The 18,304-nt window shown below is 46.8% G+C and overlaps 1 protein-coding gene across 2 annotated transcripts in view; it reads left to right on the top strand.

Moving 5' to 3' along the window:
• The window catches only part of SLCO3A1 (solute carrier organic anion transporter family member 3A1), a 303,202-nt gene that overhangs the window by 241,777 nt on the left and 43,121 nt on the right, over window positions 1-18,304 (top strand). For both annotated transcript variants that reach the window (XM_072798748.1, XM_072798744.1), the window contains exons 5-7: window positions 8,818-8,982; window positions 14,159-14,357; window positions 16,584-16,722. In XM_072798748.1, coding sequence (XP_072654849.1) covers window positions 8,818-8,982; window positions 14,159-14,357; window positions 16,584-16,722 — 503 coding nt within the window. The remainder of the gene's footprint in view (window positions 1-8,817; window positions 8,983-14,158; window positions 14,358-16,583; window positions 16,723-18,304) is intronic.

Raw genomic sequence — 18,304 nt, 5'->3', positions numbered from 1 at the left:
GAGTGTTCTTTGAATGAAGGAAGGAAACTGCTAGAAGACAATGTTTCCCTATGGGTGTTCCTTGGAACAGAAGTCCTTGGAGATGCTCAGGGGAAATATAAATCAATGGGGGGAGGGAGGAAAGGTATTACAGCCAAATAAGCTTGAAAAAATGTCTATATAGTGTGTGACCCTCTTGGAGACCCACATGGTATATTCGAGTATTAAAGGCCCTTGGAAGGCCAGCTGGCTGGCATTGTTTTATCCCATCTGACCCTAGAGCTTTCCTGTTCATGTTAACTCTTTGGGCATTTAAGAAGTGTTGCTAGAATGCAGGATAGAAGGTGGTGAGGATCATGGGAAGTTCAAAGGGATGTGCTGAGTCCATAGGGAGGACTCGAAGACAAGTGCATAAAACGAGTAGCATTTCAGCCCCATCTGGAAAGATGAGCAGGATCCCTGTGGATAGAGAGAAGAGAGGGGCTTCTGGGCGGGAGGGGGGGCAGGTGCGAGCAGAGGCAGGGCACAGAAATGCCCGAGTGGTAGATGGGAGAGAGACATCTCATTTGGGGGATTAGGCTTCAGAAAAGGTCATGGTAGAAGGGAGAATGGTGTCTTGTTATTGCACCCAGCAGAGTTCCTAGCACCTAAGGCCACCCCAGTAAGACTCCAGTAAAATTGTAAATGAATTTGGAGGGCTTTTGCATTGCTCTTCTAAAGTGTGTGGACTTTGAGTCACTGTTTCCCACCTAGAGGTTTGAATCAGCATTACCTGGGGGGGGGGGGGGGGTTCTTTTTTTTTTTTTTTTTTTTATTTTTTTTATTTATGAGTGGAGGGCAGAGAAGCAGGCTCCATGCAGGAAGTCCAATGTGGGACTCCATCCTGGGACTCCAGGATCACACCCTGAGCTGAAGACAGACGCTTAACCTCTGAGCCACCCAGGTGTCCCATCCTGGGGGGTTTCTTGAAACACACCCACACTCAGGCCGCACCCCTAGGATTTCTGATTCCATGAGTCTAGTGGGGAAGAGGGAGGTGGTCTAGGCTCCTGAATTTCTTTAAAGTTTCCAGGCAATTCTAAATGTACCCCTACTTGAAAATAAATAGGAGAGGTGGTGGGAGTCCTTTGGAGGCTTTCCATCAGAGCTGTTTCTGCAGCAGTTTTTGCCCATAAGATGAAAACATGGGGAGGAGACCTACTTATGAAATAAGCTTGGGACATCCTGCAATGTGACCCATTTGGAGGTGTGTAAGTGACATTAGCACATTGAAGGCTCTGAGAAGGTCTGCTGTAAACCCAACCCTTCAGGAGATAGCACTAGGGAGTCTCGGCTTAGACACAGGCATTTATGTTCTCTTAGGTGCTGAAATTCACCATGTCTTTTCTGAGCATTGCTCTTTGTCTTTCGAGCAGTACATTCTCCTATGGGTCGAGTTTTTGTGAACGCTTAATGCAGTCAGCCCTGCCACCCCTGAGGTGGCGCATCATGCTCCCAGACAAGGTTCCTAGGGGCTGGTGTGAAGTTACAAAAGTGGCATTCTGTTTAGGAGACACTCTTTATTTCTTTAATCCTTTTCTGCCTCTGCTACCTCTGGCATGAAAAGGCACAACAGTTGGATCTGAAACAGAGCTTGCTACTCCCCAGGCTTTCTTCTCTGGCTCCGCCACCCTGTGTTTCTGACTTCACCCTCCTGGGGGTCACCGATCTGGAATGGGAGGAGCTAGCTGTGTTTCTGGGGGTGCTTGGGCTTACACCAGCTAATGGGACCCCACACTACTCTTTTTCTCCCACGATTTCTTGGTGGTGTTACAAGGAGTTGGGAATTAAAAAAAAAAAAAAAGAATCAATAGAACTGACCGGCTCTGGGTTTCCCTGTCCAATCCACACCCATCGATGCTTGGCTTTCAGTGTAAATACTTGTTTCCTGTGCTGATGGCTTCTGGTTTGTTCACTCAAACCATGACCTTCTCCATACAAGGGACCTTCAGCCTGTTCCCAAGACCAGTAGATGGAAGCCTGGTAACTACCTGTCTCACAGTTGGCAATGAGAGGGTCCAGGAAGCTCACCTGGGGGTCCCTCGATTGCCCAGAACAGAGACTGGGAGACAGTCTTATCTGCAGCAACAAGGTCAGAGATCCCAAGGTGGCCAGTCTGAGGCCAGTGCACAATAGGCACTCCTTTCTAGAAGGTCCCTGGCACCATAGGCTTCCCCTCCCTCCCAGGCTCTTCTCCTCCCCTATCCAGGGGAGTCTAGATAACTCTAGACTCAGCAATGGAAATGGCCGTATTCGCTAATTATTTCCATTCCATCATGGCCCATGAGCCTATGGAATGTGACCCATGATGTGATCACAAACTGGTCCCTGTCTCCACAGTTAATGTTTCTTAAGAGATGGTGACAGTTGCCTTTAGAGACTGCAATTTGTTTGTTTATTGAATTCATTAATCCCTCTTGCATTTATGAAGCATCTGCTCTTACTGGGCACAGTGCCCACATCTAGGGATGGGGCTGCTCCATCTCTGCATGCAGGTGGCTCCTCACGTGGGAGAGACCAGAGGACCCAGGCAAGAGTGTCCAGGGACACATTGGTGCAGTAATGACGGCCAGCACCGGGTACAGGGAACCAGCGTAGTGGCTGCCAAATGTTTGTGCCATGCCAGGAAACATCATTTTTCCTAGGATTCACCCTACCTTGGCTTTAATCTCGTGCCTCCGTTGTGGTGTTTGGCCACATCTTTGTTACTTCTTCCTTCCTCTTTTCATTGGGTTTTGGTCGTGACCCGAAGACTGTTGTGTATCTCACCCCCACCCTGCTCCTTCCACCTCTCTGTTCCCTTTGCTTTTGGGTTCTGTGTCCTGTGCACTGGGAAGCGCTTCATGACGACTTATCTTTCAGAAAATAAACACTTTTCCGCTGATTGAAGTCCCCATACAAAAACCCAAAGATTTAGAGGTGGGCTCTGGAGTGCAGGCAGGCCTGAGTTTTGCATTCTGGGAGCATGGTTTATGCAGCTGCTTAAGGAAGCTTTGGTTTCCTCATGTCTGAAACAAGACAGTGAGACTGTCCCTGTTGTGATAGCTGTGGGAGTGACATTAGGAACCCTCAGCTCAGGGCCCATCTGATGCTGGTTGCCCAGCAAATGTCAGCTGTCACTGTCGTAATTACCAAGCAGTTGCACACACTGGGAGCATTAACCATGGTGTATTGACAGCAATGTTATTAAAGAAAAAAGAAGGTCAAGGCAAATTTCTGTAGAGAGCCCGAGGGCTAAAATGTCTAGAGTCAAGTGCAATAGGCCCGAGCCCTGCAGTGAGCACTTCCCAGAGCACCTCCAGTTTTGGGGAAGGGAGGTGGACAAGGACTTGTGTCCCCTATCTCCTGACTCACCCAGCCCTCTGCAAGAGGGCATGTCTGTCCCTGGGAAGCCAGCAGCTCCAAGGCAGCTCCAGGAACTCCATTCACCCACCCAGTCTCTTGCCAGCTCTGCTTCCTCACCACATCTGCTCATACAAAGGCATTCTTAGGGCAGCTCTAATGTCCTTCGAGCCCCAGGGCTTGCTCCCTAACATAGCCAACAAGTACTTCTATTGTATTACTTAGCATTGTGCTCTCATCTTACCTGTGTGCCAGAAGCCCTGGGTCACATTCTCTGCATGCATGGGTCTCATTTAATCTTTGCAACAATCCATGGGACAGAGAGGTGCGCTTGGGACCCAGACCTACTTGGTTTTGAAGATAGAATTCAGGTCCCAGTGACCCGACTTCTTAAACTACGTCCTTATTTTATACAACCTTGCTCAGTCAAACTTGTCTGCAGTACAGGACTCCTCCCCTTTGGGCTCTGCAAGCCTTTCTTTCATTCATATCCCTCCCTTCCTGTGCTACCTCTCCTCTTCCAAAAAAACATGGACTAATCCCAGGAGTCATTTTTTTTCCAGTCCTAGTGGGAATTTTTATATTCTTTCTAAGCATGAAGAAAGACTCCTTTGATTATCGGGAGTGGTCTCTGCATGCTCCATCCTCTGACCACGAGCAGCATTTCTGAAAACCCAAACCAGAATAGCACCCTGGCTCTGAGCATGCTCCAGAGTAGCAGGTGCCGTGGTTTGAGTTTTTGCCATGCATCCCTCACCCTGGGACTACTCTCTGCCTTGGTTTCCTCACCTGGAAACAGAAGCCGTTATAGCCCCAAGGTCACGGGTTCGCCATGAGGATTATGCAATTTGATTGTGAGTGGCTAGAAGAGTACTTGGTACCCAGGTGATGCTCTTTCTGTATCAGTCCTCACAACTCCTCCAAACCTGGCTTTCTCCCTCCTGGAGGGCCTACAAGTTTTCAGGAAATCTTAATCCTACAGAAATGTCTTCCAAAGACAGTAGTGGAAACCCTGTTTTTCCTGGAGGACTCTCCTCTGCTACTGTTTGGCTCTTTGTATCAACCTGCTGGAGGACAGCACCAGGCTCCCTATGAGAGGTGAAGTCCTCCCCAGCTGGTGAGGTGGCATGGTGCACGCCAGCCCACCTCCTGTCCCAGCTCCCAGCCTCTGAAGCTAAATCAGTAGGTGGGAAGTAATTGGCTACGGGGGACCACGGGGGTTCTGTGGCCTGGTGTTGCCTTGGTTCTTCAGTTTCTATTTGTCTGGGCCACCTCATTAGCTGCTGCCTCCTTGGAAGGTTAGAATTTTATAGGTTTAACAACCCATTGAATGAAAAAGCCTGAAATACTGGGATGGCCCTAGGTTCAAGCTAATTAATACCCCTTTTCAAATTGGGGCTTTGGAGGATAGGCTGAACCTTTGAAAAGGAATCTTTGGAGAGTGTTGTGAGTCATTGCAATAAAACCTAGAATGGGAGGGAAGAATGTAGGAGCAAAAGAGCTGAATGCAAGAGGAATCTGTCATTTCTGGCAGCAAATCTGCCCGATAGAGGGAAAAAAAGAATGTTCTTCATGCAAATAAGGTCCACTGAGGCTTCCCTGAGTCTTCAGTAGGATGATCCTCAAACCTACTGATTTTCACATCTAATTCAACACGAAATTAGTCATTAGACACTAAGACAAAAGCAGGCAGGCTCTCCTATCTCAACAAAGAATCTTCCCCACTGAAGTGGAATTATCTCTGGAATAATTAAAATGGTTGTTAAAGGATGAAAACATTCCATTAACTGGAGTTGCCTTTGTCAAGACATGCCCCCCCTCCTCCCCAAATAAATCTGATAGCCATGATCAAGGAGAAGGAGATACCAAGACCACAATAATGTGATCAGACATAAATCCTCTTTGGCACCATTTCTGAGCCAGAGAGCACAGTTCCTAGTTGGAGGATGCTGCTGGTATCAAACAATTTTATTTGTGAGCAAGAGGGGCTGTGGTGCTTCTTTCTGAGGTCCCCATCTGAACGGTCTACACCCTAACAAAGGAAATGAGGGCTATAATGAAAGTATAGCAGATGATTATTTTCCTGGAATGCCCCCAACCTGCCTATTGATTGTTGGCAGTGTTTCCAGAGTTCAGATGTCTTAATTCCAAAAGAGCACAATGATGAGTGACAGTGTTTCTATCACAAACCAAACCAGAACACAAACAGCCAGGGGCTTTGACATTCACTCATTACCAGGAGGCACTGTGGTTGCCTGGTGTGATCCATACCTGTTCCTATACAGTGTGGAGATTCGTGTTTTGTGGCAGGGTCAACCAAGTCCCTTATCATGGGTACATTATACCGTCACAATGTGCTGCGCACAATAGCAAACCAGCCTTCACTTGTGAGCAGCCATTTATGGTGATGGAGTCTTAACATCCAACAGGCTTTTGTGTTTAAAGACAGAAACCGTGTTACCCTTTGTTTACACCCAACGTATTCATCTTCTGTATTTGTGTAGCAGTTCACGGTTTTAAACATTACACAGTCAACATTCCTCTAAACATTTGTACATTTCTTAAAAAATAATGTGGATGTAACGAAGGAAAATTTCTCAACACTTAAACATAGATTGTAAGTGTAACCACTTTTAGACATTTATTTGAAAGGACATTTCTTAAAAAGTCAGATTATCTTAGATGCTGAAGACCCTGCAAAAGTAAATAAATAAACAGAACACATGTAAAGGCTAGTGCCTTTGCAAAAAAGTAGGTATAAATGAGTGAATACCATGGATTTAAAGTTTCTGGGTTTTTGTGGCATATGTGTATGCATGTGTGCTTGCACACAGTTACATCATCCAAGAGTGACCTTCCTCAAGTTTTAGTAAATTTTATGAGAAACTATGACAGAAAAGCAGAGGCCACCAGCTCTGGCTGTTTCTTAGTTGGGATGTAGGATCAGGTTGCTCAGCCCACGGTGATTCTGAGTTCCTTTTATTATGTCGGAGGGTCTTTAAGTCCCTCTCTTTAGTTTTTCATTTTTCAAACTTGGTACGTTTCATGGAAATGATCAATTTTGAGCTGTGTGTACCTGCCATTGGCTGACCCATTGTTCTGCCATTTTGATTTATTGAGCTTATCTGTTAACATTATTAAAAACTTATGTATCCTCTATTATTATTTTATTCTAATGATTTGGACCATTTAGAGGTTTCATCTCCTAGGAGATGAGATTGAGTCTGTGTAATTAGCTTTCTTCTTTTGGACAGCTGGCTAATTCATCACCTTGGAATGCAGTATTAGACTCCCTGCTCACCTGTTTATTTTGTATGACCATGAGTACCTACTGGTTTTTCCTGGACTTAGAATAATACTTGATCCTTCTGGGACTCAGTTTCTCTCTTCTGTTTACACAGGTAGAAAGTATACCACATGCCAAATATTCCATGTTATTATGATTACAGCAGAACAGAGTTCCCCTTACTGTAGTCCCTGGCACATAACTTTATACATTTTGCCTTATCTGCTTACCACCTGTACCATTATTTACATAAGACTTCTCTCTAAATAACTTTAAATCTAATTGTTTTAACCTGGCATCATTTTAAGCTATGAGAGCCATGAAACCACAGATTTGATATATTAGTTATGTTTCAGTTGACTTTTTAATTTTTTGGGAAGATTTTATTATTTATTTGAAAGAGCATGCATGCATGAGTGGGGGCGGGGAGGGAGAGGGAGAAGCAGACTCCCTGTTGAGCAGGGAGCTCAATATGGGGCTCGATCCCAGGACTCTGGGATCATGATCTGAGCTGAAGGTAGATGCCCAACCAACTGAGCCACGCAGGAGCCCCTCAGTTGACATTTTTATAAGTACACATTAAAATAATAGCACAAATGTTGGAGCGACAGGATTGCCTTGGTACCTATACCTGCAGAGCCCCTTTGCATACTGCTAAGATCCGTTGTCATACCACAGTTGAGGAGATTGGGTGGAAGACCAGATACCAAGGAGTCTAATCACCAGGAATATCCAAATAATGTGACTGCACTCAAAGGATTAAAAAAAAAAAACAAAAAACAATGAATGTCACGTTTTTTAAAGCACCAATGTAAGCAGAAAATCTTAAGTGGTCTACAAAACCACATACTTCAAGAAAAACAGAATATAATAAAATAAGATTGAAGTGTATGACCTCAACAGGACCTGTTTTCCGGCTCTGGTGGTGCTTAATACAGTACGCAAGCCACGAAGTGCTTTTGCTCACCATCAGTTCTCACCCAAGTCCAGGGCACCAGGCTGGGGGGGCAGCTTCTTCAAGGTAGAACTGGGTGATGAGAAGAGACCACCTAAGAATGAGGGAAGAGATGCAGGGAAGACCCGTGGGCAGAGCATCCCAAGAGAGGGAGGAGCCCCTAGCACAAGGCGAGGAGGACCCAGCAAGAAAGAGCAGGGGTAGGCAGGCTGGACAGGAGGGAGAAAGAGACGTGGCAGGAAGAGTCATCAGACTGCTATAGAGACAGACATGGGCCATCGGGGAGTTTTGAGCAGGAAACTGATTTGAGTTGATCCCACTGGCTACCATGTAGGGAATGATTTTATCAGATCAAAAGTGAAAAACCATGCTCTGGGAGTCCTCCACATGAGAGCTCATGGAAGTTTTGCTGGGCAGGTGGCCATAGACCAGTCAACGAGGTGGGGTTTGACTCAGCACATATATGTATATACATAAGCACTAGAATTCCAATTTTTTTCTTGAAGCTTTTTAAGATTAAATATATTTTCTTAACACACATACAGAGTTATAAATATTCATCTCAGGTCTACATATATAGATGCTTAGAAATACTTGATATAACATAATTTATAATATGTAATTATATATATTTTTTTCGCTTGAGAAACAAACCCCCTTGGGCAGCCTGGGTGGCTCAGCAGTTTAGTGCTGCCTTCAGTCCAGGATGTGATCCTGGAGACCCAGGATCAAGTCCCACGTTGGGCTCTCTGCATGGAGCCTGCTTCTCCCTCTGCCTGTGTCTCTGCCTCTCTCTCTCTCTCTCTCTCTCTCTTTCTCTCTCTCTCTGTATGTGTCTCTCATGAATAAATAAATAAAATCTAAAAAAAAAAGAGAGAGAGAGAGAAAGAAACCCCAAACTCTTTTTTGAGGGGGATGCAAATAATTTGTCATTGCTTATAAAATATTTTAGTGTTTCCAGTAAACTAAGAAAAGGCACAATATAGTCTCTCCTGTTATAGTACTTCTCAGCTTAATTGGCAAGATATCAGCATATATTTTAAAGCCAGAGTCTACAGTTGTGGGTTTTAGGTTTTAGGTTTTAGGTTTCAGTCTGAACAACTGAGTGACTCCTGATGCTGTTGACTGAGATGGGCAAAAGTGTGTCAAGAAGGGAGTCTGGGGGCAGAAGGCCTGGAAGTGCAGTGTATGACCCTCTTCCTCTCTCTCCCTGCAGTGATCCCGAAAGTCACCAAGCACCTGCTCTCAAACCCTGTGTTCACCTGCATCATCCTGGCTGCCTGCATGGAGATTGCAGTGGTGGCTGGCTTCGCTGCTTTCTTGGGGAAGTACCTGGAGCAGCAATTTAACCTTACCACCTCTTCTGCCAACCAGCTGCTCGGTGAGTCTGCTTCTCCATCCCCCTGGGTGGGAAGAGGGCTGCTATCATGCAGGTAATACTCTGAGAATTTACCAAGGCCCATCAGAGAAAGAGCCCAAGTCCGCTGCTCCAACAATAGCAGTAGTCCTGGTGTTTGTGTGCAGAAGGAATTTTAGTCTATTCTTGCAGTAAAACTTGCCAAAGGGATGTGATAATAAAGAGCTAAAATATGAAATGTACATAGGAAGCATTGTGACAGGCCAGGAGATCAGTAGATAGCTGTGAACTACAGAATTTGGGAGAAGACAGGATGAAGGAAGAGAGGAATCAAGATATATCCTGAAAGGTTAGCAGGCTTTGCTCAGACACATAAAAAAGTAAGAATATTCTTGGCAGCGTGAAACACGTAGTCAGCAAATACAGAACTTGGAAGACACACACTCCCTTCCTGACCCCTGCCCATGGCAGACATAATTAATAGATCATGACACTCCTTCTCCCCAAGCTCAAGCATGGCCTGACCATCCTTCTTAGTAGGAGACTACAGGCATCTCCTTCTGCTATTTGGAGCTGGCATGACAAGGAAAACCAATTCGCCCTCGTGGGAAGCAGCATTACGTATGTGTAGTTAGCAAAGTGGCTTCATGATTGACAAAGGAGACAGAAGAGTGAGGAAAGACACCTGCATTTCGGGCTCCGATGGCTGGTAGCACCAGTTTTGCAACGTGGAACCAACAGAGAAGAATCAAATCCATGAGGGAAGATTGTGAGACCACATTTGAAGTTGCTGAGTGTGAGACACCTGTGGTGTGTCCCTGTGGGGTCCTGTACTTGATGGGAGCTCAGGAAGGAGACCCTGCTGGGGAATAGAAGTTCGGTTGCATCGGTGTAATCTGAGGGTAGTCAGGGACGTGGAGTGGAAGTTCCGCAGTAAGAAAGTGAATTGGAAAAGAAGAATAAAGTCCCAACCGTGAGGAAACACAGCAGTCCAAGGCGAAGTCAGAAAGAATCCCACAGGTCATGGGAGTCAAGGATGATTCCAAGGAGGAAGCAGGCAGCAGCGCACACACATGATGAGGACAACAGCGTCTCCATTGCCTGCAACCACCAGGATGTCCTTCAGCCTGTGTCAGAGCTATGTCTGAGACATGGTGGTGGGGAGCCCATACTCTGTGTGGAGAGCAGCCCCCAAGAGGGAAGGAGTAGTCTGCGGCTGCAGGACTTTCCTCGAAGCTCAGCCATAGAGTACCGGAGGGGACCATGGCAGGTGGGTGGTGTGTGTCCCTGGAGGGGAACTGGGGGAGAGTTGGTGCGTTGCTAGGAAACATGAGGAGGTTGCTAAGGCAGTGGGGTTGGGGGGGAAGAGCCAACAGAAAGGGATTTACAGGAAAGAGAGAGGTTGTGGATGGACAGCCCTCGACAGAAGAGCTCATGCATAGGTCTTGCCAGTGAAGAGGAGAGAGACGTGAGTCTGGCCACTGAGATGCAGCTAGTATGGCTCTGCATCTGAGAGAGAGCTCCAGCCCCATGAATTACCTTCTCTGGTATGTAGGGGTAGATCACCTGCTGAGAGCAATGATCTCCTTCAGCACTTCCTGTCTCTTTGCCTAATGGCCAATTAGCAAATGCAAAGGTACCAACCCATCATAAGGAGGACACATATTAAAACCACACTGAGATACCACTGTGCATCCACCGAACTGATAGCACCAAATGTTGGTGAGGGTGTGGAGCAACTGGAAGTCTCAGGCACCACTGCTGGGAGTTCCCGATGGTGTGAGCACTTTGGACAGCTCTTGGGCAGCGCACCTGTTACGGGGATCCATCCATCCCACTTCAGGGCATGGACTCAACAGAAATGAATGTTTAAGTCCACTCCTTTAGATACGCATATATAACTGCATTCAGAGCAGCCTGGTGCATGATGGCCCCAACGGGATACAGCCCAGATGTCTGTCGACAGGAGAAGGAATAAATAAATTATAGAATGTTCACATAGTGCTATCACCCAGCAGGAGAAAGGAAGCATTTTCGTACCTGCCTCAATGTGGATGAATCTGATAGAGCTGAAAGACGTCAAGCACAAAAGTGTACAGATTTATGAGTTTAAAGAAGGAAAGCTTAGTTAAAGTGATAAAGACTATGATGATGGGAGAACTATTGTCCAGAGAAGGGGAGGCGGCAGCCACCAGAGACCCTTCCTGGGCCTCTGGGAATGTGCCAAACTTGATCTGAGTGGTGGTGATAGGGGTATATATGGATGCAAGGAATCTGGTGTTTCCTTAAGCTTTGTGCACTTCCCAGGACATAATGTATATCAATTAAAAAAAAAAAAAATGAAAGCCTGCTACAATGACGCACCTGGATCATAGTGTCTCCTTGGGAATGGCTAGCCTACCACGAACCTGATTTTTTTCTTTTTTAACAGATAACACTTTGCCATCCACTTTTTTGTTACTTGTCACTTGTAAGAAGTATTAGCAAAATTCAGGCAGCTTTCCAGTACCTGTCTGACAGAGGTAGGGTAAAGTGGGTCTCTTTATAATTAAAGTCATAACTTCTTTGTTATTTTTGGGATGTCTCTGGTTTTGCCCTCCAGCAGCCCGAGTTTCTCCATTTCCTCACTTCTGTAGCTTCTGTTCTTATGTTCTCATTACATTTGCACAGTTGCTTCGATGTTGGGGCTGTTCTTTTTCAGGACAGTTTCTATCGACAAACAAATCAATAGTCTTCAGGGCAGAAGGTCAAAAAAACACTCTCCCCCTCTTCACCTGTTTCTTTCCCAGCAACTCAGTCTAGTGCTTGGCAGGGGGGTACCTTCTCCTGCCATGCAGAGAAGCCACCTGCTGGCTCCTGTGTCCAACCATCTGTCCGACAGTCCACGCTGGCAGCATGCATGGCCTCTTCTTGTGTCCTGCTTGGGGCCTCACTCAAATCAGCATGCTCCCTAGAGTGCTGCCTGCAATGGGGGCTGACACTGGGCACTCAGGGCACAAAGACAGGTAATGGAAAAAAAAGAGATGAGGTGATAAACATAGAGAGCTTTTACCATCAGCTAATTCCAGCTTTGTTATTTTGGCAATGGAGAGTAAAAGGATTAAATAATCCATCTGCACTAGCTGTAGAATTAAAAAATAAAGTCTTGTTAATAGTTAAAAAACAACAAAAACAAAAACAAAACAAAGACAGGTAATGGGATCAGAAGGTGCTCAGCCCCTGCTCCCTGCAGGCTGGGGCATCAGTGCAGAGCCCTGGGCCCCCCTGGGAGTCATCAGCAAATGGGGCAGAGTCCGGAGAGGAGCAATGTAGATGATTAAGGCACTGATGGCATGGATTTATGCGTGAAGATAAAAAGGACTCAATCTGCATAGGTTAACGTAATGAGGATGGAGTTGCGGGGAAGTTCTGATAACTGAATGCCAAGGCTGCACACACATCAGGGAGGAAGAGAGCGGCCTGATGACGGTTGGGAGAAAAAGCGCTGAAAGCCTGTTATTGCCATAGTTACCATCCTCACCAGGTGACGCTCCCCACAGCCTCCTCTGCTAGGAAACGAAACCAAGCCCAGGCTTGCTCTCTGGGCGTGGGCCCGTCCTCACCAGTGTTCATTCACACAGGTCCAACCTGCTCGCCATTTCATTCACCCCAAAAAGAAGCCTGGAGTGCCCACCCCGTGCCAGGCACAGGGAACCGTGCTGGACTGAATGGGATAGAAAAGCTTCTTATGCTCAGGGAAGCTGCACGTCAGGAGGGAGGAGAGCGGACAGGAAACCAAAAGTCCAAATACGAATAAGGCAGCTGCAGATAGCAGGGAGAGAGCCATGAAGATAATAAAACGGGGTGAGGAATGATAGGGAGCACCTGGGTGGGGTATAGGACCACTCTAGATAGCATGGTCTGGGAAAGGCATCTCTGAAGGGGGTACAGAGCCAGCCAAGTAGAGACACAGTAGAAGAATGTCCCAGGAGAGGGAGCAGCAGGTGCAAAACCTGGGGATCTGAATGGATTTGGCCTGTCCCAGAGAGAAAAAGGAGGAGCTGTGGGCCGGGGGGGTGGGGTGAGCAGAGAGGGGCACATGGGGGCTAGATCACAAAGGTCATTCCTATACCAAGAACCAGAGAAAACCAAGCATAGGTATTCCAAGAGCATCAAATAATGCAGAGATATCATACGTTTTTATTTAAATGTGACTTGTGCTATTTTCTTGCAGAGCTCAGCCTTCCTGATTATGTTTTTCTTCCCCTAATATTAAAATTAATTTGCATTCCCTTAGCACATACCAGCTGGTTGATGTAGTCGATTGACCTAGAGGTCTGTTGATTGGCAAGGAGGAGACAGCCTAGACTGGGAAATTGGCCATGCACAGTCTACCCGGTGGATAAATGACGCACGGTAATTTAAAGCTGAGTTTTAGATGAAGCGAATCAGGACAGAGCAAAGCCAAATAGGAGATTGGAACCCTAGCACCATTTGGTCCTTCTGAAATTCCACAAGTCTCTGAGAGTCAGAAATAACAGGTTTATGGTCCTGCTGCCTTGCAGATAGCTCTGTTTGTAAGAGAGGGGAAATTTTTTTAGGCCAATTACTCACCAAGAGCTACAAAACACATTGATTTGATTGATGCTACTTCCCAAGAGTTCTGGGAGCTGTTTAAAACACCATGTCCACAGGCTGGTGAGCTCTGGGACCTTTGCTTAAACAGCCACCAGATCCTTTCAATGAAGCCCTCCTTGGCTAATGAGGAAAGGAGAGAAAATCCCCAAGTGATCTTGAATCCCTTTTCCCACATCACCTCTAAAATGCACCGATGGCACGTCAGTGCTCCCCAATCATGACTTCCCTAAAACGCACGTGCATGTTCCCAATCTGTCCTTCTTTGTCTTTTGGGTCATTCCCAACACCAGCTGTGTCTTTCCCATGAGGATCCCTTACTTAGCAAGATAGATATATGTACTTGGACTCCTAATAGCTGAATGTTTCCATGTCTGTGTCCCCCAGTTTTCTGTGAGTTCCCCAAGGGCAGAAGTAAGGCCCCTCATGGAGACTTGGGGGCAGCGTGGGGGATGTACCATTGCAGTGGTGTCACTGGGAGTTTGGTCTGCGCAGGGCTCGGCCCCCAGCCTGGCACCCCTCCGTCAGCGCCGACTGGCCCCTCTTTCCCTGCTAACAGTCCCCGCCCCCTCTGTTTTTCTCCCAGGGATGACTGCAATCCCATGTGCCTGTCTGGGGATCTTCTTGGGTGGTCTCCTGGTGAAGAAGCTCAGTCTTTCTGCCCTCGGGGCCATTCGGATGGCCATGCTCGTCAACCTGGTGTCCACAGCTTGCTACGTCTCCTTCCTCTTCCTGGGCTGTGACACGGGCCCTGTGGCTGGGGTTACTGTTCCCTATGGAAACACGTAAGTCCCAGAAATAGCCGTTTTCCACGCCTGCCTGCCCAGGGGTGCCTGGACTCTTTCTTCATGGTAGGGTAATGGAGCCAGCTTTGTCCCTAGTGACCATGAGTGGAGGGTTCAATGATGCCTTCACATTGTCCTCTCAGGGTTGAAGAATCACCATGGACCTTTTGGGTGGAGAGCACAGATGATTCCGCTCAACAGGAGCCAGAAGCGTGCCAGGGGAGACCATCACATTCACTCCTCACAGTACTCCTATTACCATTTTTGGCATTTGGCTTTAGGAATAATTGAAGATAAATAATACAGATGAATTTTATTTTAAAATTCAGCTTTTTTTTTTTCTTTTTTGAGACGGGGAGAGAGCGAAGTATGGGAAGAAGCAGAGGGAGAGAGAGAATCTTAAGCAGACTCCACGCCCAATGCTGACCTGATTCATGTTCAATCTCATGACCCTAAGATCAGGACCTGAGCTGAAATCAAGGGTCAGACATTCAACCAACTGAGCCACCCAGGCACCCTTTAAACTTCAGCTCTAAATGAAAGACAGAATTGATTTCACCCATTCCAGAAAATATCAGAAGCTACCATTAGGCTCCCACAGTAATTATAGGGTCTCACCCATAGTAGGTATTGATAAGTATGGGAGGGGACAGAGGGTGGGGAATAAAAGGGGAAAAGAAGGAGAAGGAAAGAAAGTTGGTTCTTGTGGGACACTTTTTTTCTAGTTATTATCTCAAGGCTTTGATCTAGAGTCCAATCAGAATTGCCCCCAGTGGGAATTATGGAGAGCGTTTATGTACGGAGCAGGAACAGCTGTCCCTTTTTCTGTGTGAGACTCTGAAGCTGTTTGGGGATCAGTCCTGGAGCATCAGGGCTGCAGCAGAATCGACCTGTGGGATACCAGTTCCTCCTCATGCCAGTTTCCTCCTCCAGGCAGGCCATCAGGTTTTCTCCTGTAGTCTGTATCCAGAAGATACAGGAGAGCTGGGCTTATCTGCCACCTGACAAGATCAAGCGAGCTGAATAGGAGAACATAGGCAGAGGCAGTTGTCTGTAAATCCACGCACAGCCCAGCCACTGTGTGCCCCTCCATCCCCTGTACTAGCACTGTGGCCTCTTCTGCCCCCCACTGCATCCCACCCCCATTCCTCCCTCTCCCAAATGTGGCACCTTCTGCTTTGTGCATGCCATAAATAACAGCATTTGGAGAGAGAGACCGCCAGCCTTACTGTGCCAGTTCTCAAGTAGTAAACTTGTAGTGGTTCAAAGCACAGGGTCTTACGATAATGAGGTTCTTCTTCATGGGAAAAAGAAAAAAAAAAAAACAGTTCAGAGCCTACAATCCAACTGCCAGCTCTGCCCAAATTGGTAGAGCTCCAAACCTCACCCCCTCCTCCCTCGCTTTGCCATGTACGAATTACATATATTTGGGTGGGATCTCAGCCTGGCTTTGCCTCAGTTTCCTTCTCTATCAACCCCCTGGGGTCACTTGGAAAATAAGTAAAATAATATCCGAGGTACCATCAACGGTGCTGGCACATAAATTGTTAGATCATCATTACTATGAAGTGGTCCGAACCCTGGGAGGCTGGAAATGACACTTCCTCTCTTACAGAGCTGAAAACACCCACTCCATCCTCTTCCCCTTTGCAGTCTGCGAGCTCTAGGTAATTGTGCCTTTAATGGCACAAAAGGAAATTTAAAATAACTGGAGTTATTTTTCTCAGGAAGTTGAATCAATCAGACAGACGAGAGTTATCGAAGCCAGTGTAGTGGTAGTGGTGTGTTGAGCATCACAAAGCTCACTGCCTGCTAGGGAGGAATGAGACAGACGAGAACTGACCCAAGGAGGGAGAAGTCAGTGTTGGGCTGTGCCCGATGGCAGTGGTGTTGGGTCAGGGAGGGGGGAACGGGCTGAGGCTGCAGTGATCATGAGCAGCCTTGCCGTGGAGGTGGCTCTGAGCTGATCAAGAAGAGGCTTCTTCTTCTTCTGGGCAGAGGAAGCTCGGAAGCTCGCAGCCTTCCACCGTTGTGCACGGCTCTCAGTGGCGGTGCTGGGCTGGTCCTTTCAGGACAGGGAGGGGTAAGATCGGAGGAGGAGGAGGAGGAGGAGGAGGAAGGGGTACCAGGTGCCTCATTTTAGCAGAGGGCAGAAGGCTGTCCCTGGAGAGATCCAACAGAAGTTGACCTTCCTCTGATGGATTCCGTGTTTCCTCTCTCTTCCAGCTCAGCACCTGGCTCGGCCCTGGACCCCTACTCGCCCTGCAATAAAAACTGTGAATGCCAAACCGATTCCTTCACTCCAGTGTGTGGGGCAGATGGCATCACCTACCTGTCCGCCTGCTTTGCTGGCTGCAACAGCACGGTATTGGTGATTTTCTAACGGGATGAGATGGGACCAGGGACTCAGGCAGCCAAAGTAGCTTAAAACCTGTGGTCAGGGGCAGTGGTGGGCGACAACATGTGTTCTATACTTTGTGTGCCTGCACTGTGACTTTTTTTCAGTCTCCTCCACGCTCCAGTGGAGCATCCTCTGTCAGCGGGATGGGAGGACTCCCAGGTCATTCAGACCTTCCTGCTAAATCAAATAGGTTTCCAAAGGGTGTCATTGAGCAACTAAAAATAAAAATGTCAAAGGAAGCTGTACATTATGGAGGCAGAGATAAAGATTGTATTTCAGGGCACTCACAAAGTGTATCAGTGAAATAGCCTGACTCTACAGGTAATGAGCTCCCCATCAACAGAAGTGTGTAAAGAAAAGCTGGAGAACCATTTAGCAGACACTTCCTCCAAGCCTGAGACTATCGACACTAATTTAACCCCTTCCTTACTCAGTTCCTTTTACCTTTTTATTCCCAACTAAATACCTTCCACCTTTTTCCACTCCCCACTAAACTTTGTTTTGTTTTGGTTTTGAGTTTTTTTGGGTTTTGTTTTTCCTCCTCAGTGTGAATTGTCCAGTTGGCTGTCAGCCTGCAGTTTTCCCTGTTCTCTGCTTGAAAATCTGACCCTAAGGGACTGGTCATCAAGCCATGCTGATCCCACCTTCCAGGTGTCTCTCACACCTGCCTGCCTTCTGCATCCAACATCAGGGCCCTGGTGCGAGCTCTCCTGGTGTCTTGCTTGGCACTTGTGCAGCAGTTGCCTAATTGGCCTCACAGCTCAGGACCGCCCCCTTCTGGACCATCTTCTAATGATTTCTGTAACTGCCGATGACTCCTTCTGGTGCTACCCTGTCACCTGCAGGATAAGAGCTAGGCATTGACCTGGCTTTGTATGTGTCTTCAGGACACATCTGTCCTCATGCAATCTCTTCAGCTCTACTCCCTTTTGGTTTGTGGTATCCACCTTCCCCCACACAACAGGTGTCTTTTCATTCTTCCTCCATTTGGACACTCCTCCTCACCTGTCCATACCCTCAAATTCCCCTTTCTCTGTGAGGCCATCCCTTCTCTTCTTCCTCTTTGGTGTTCTTGCTTCTGTGGTTCTTAGCACCTATCTCTGCTGGAGGCTGCACGCTCAGTTCACTGCAGTGATCTGCTAAAAGTATTTGTCATTTGCTCTGATCTGTGAGTTTCCTAAGTGAGGGCTGGCATCCAGAAGTTGTCCAGAAATGTCTAGGAATGTCTAGGTGAAGTGAAAGACAAGAAGAGGGCTGAGTGGCTGCTTTAAAGGAATTTAGAGTTGTAATTACTTATTTCTCCTCATATTCTGTGTCTTTTGGGAGCAGCAATTTCTCTGAAAGAAGAAAAATCGATCACTTATTTTCATCTCCAAAGATTTCATTTTTCTTTGCTTTTAACATTTAGATTCCTGGCCATTTATTAACATTTTTTCCATAGAGAAAATAAATCACCTTGAGTGGGGAGGGGGGGGAGAGAGAATCTGATTTTTTTTTCAATTAGATGATAAAGCAATTTCTTTATGTGAATGGAAATGAATTTTAA

Source organism: Canis lupus, chromosome 2 (assembly GCF_048164855.1).
Source record: "Canis lupus baileyi chromosome 2, mCanLup2.hap1, whole genome shotgun sequence".
NCBI lineage: Eukaryota > Metazoa > Chordata > Mammalia > Carnivora > Canidae > Canis > Canis lupus.
The sequence above is the reverse complement of the archived record's forward strand: the minus strand, read 5'-3'. Positions and strand labels throughout refer to the sequence as shown.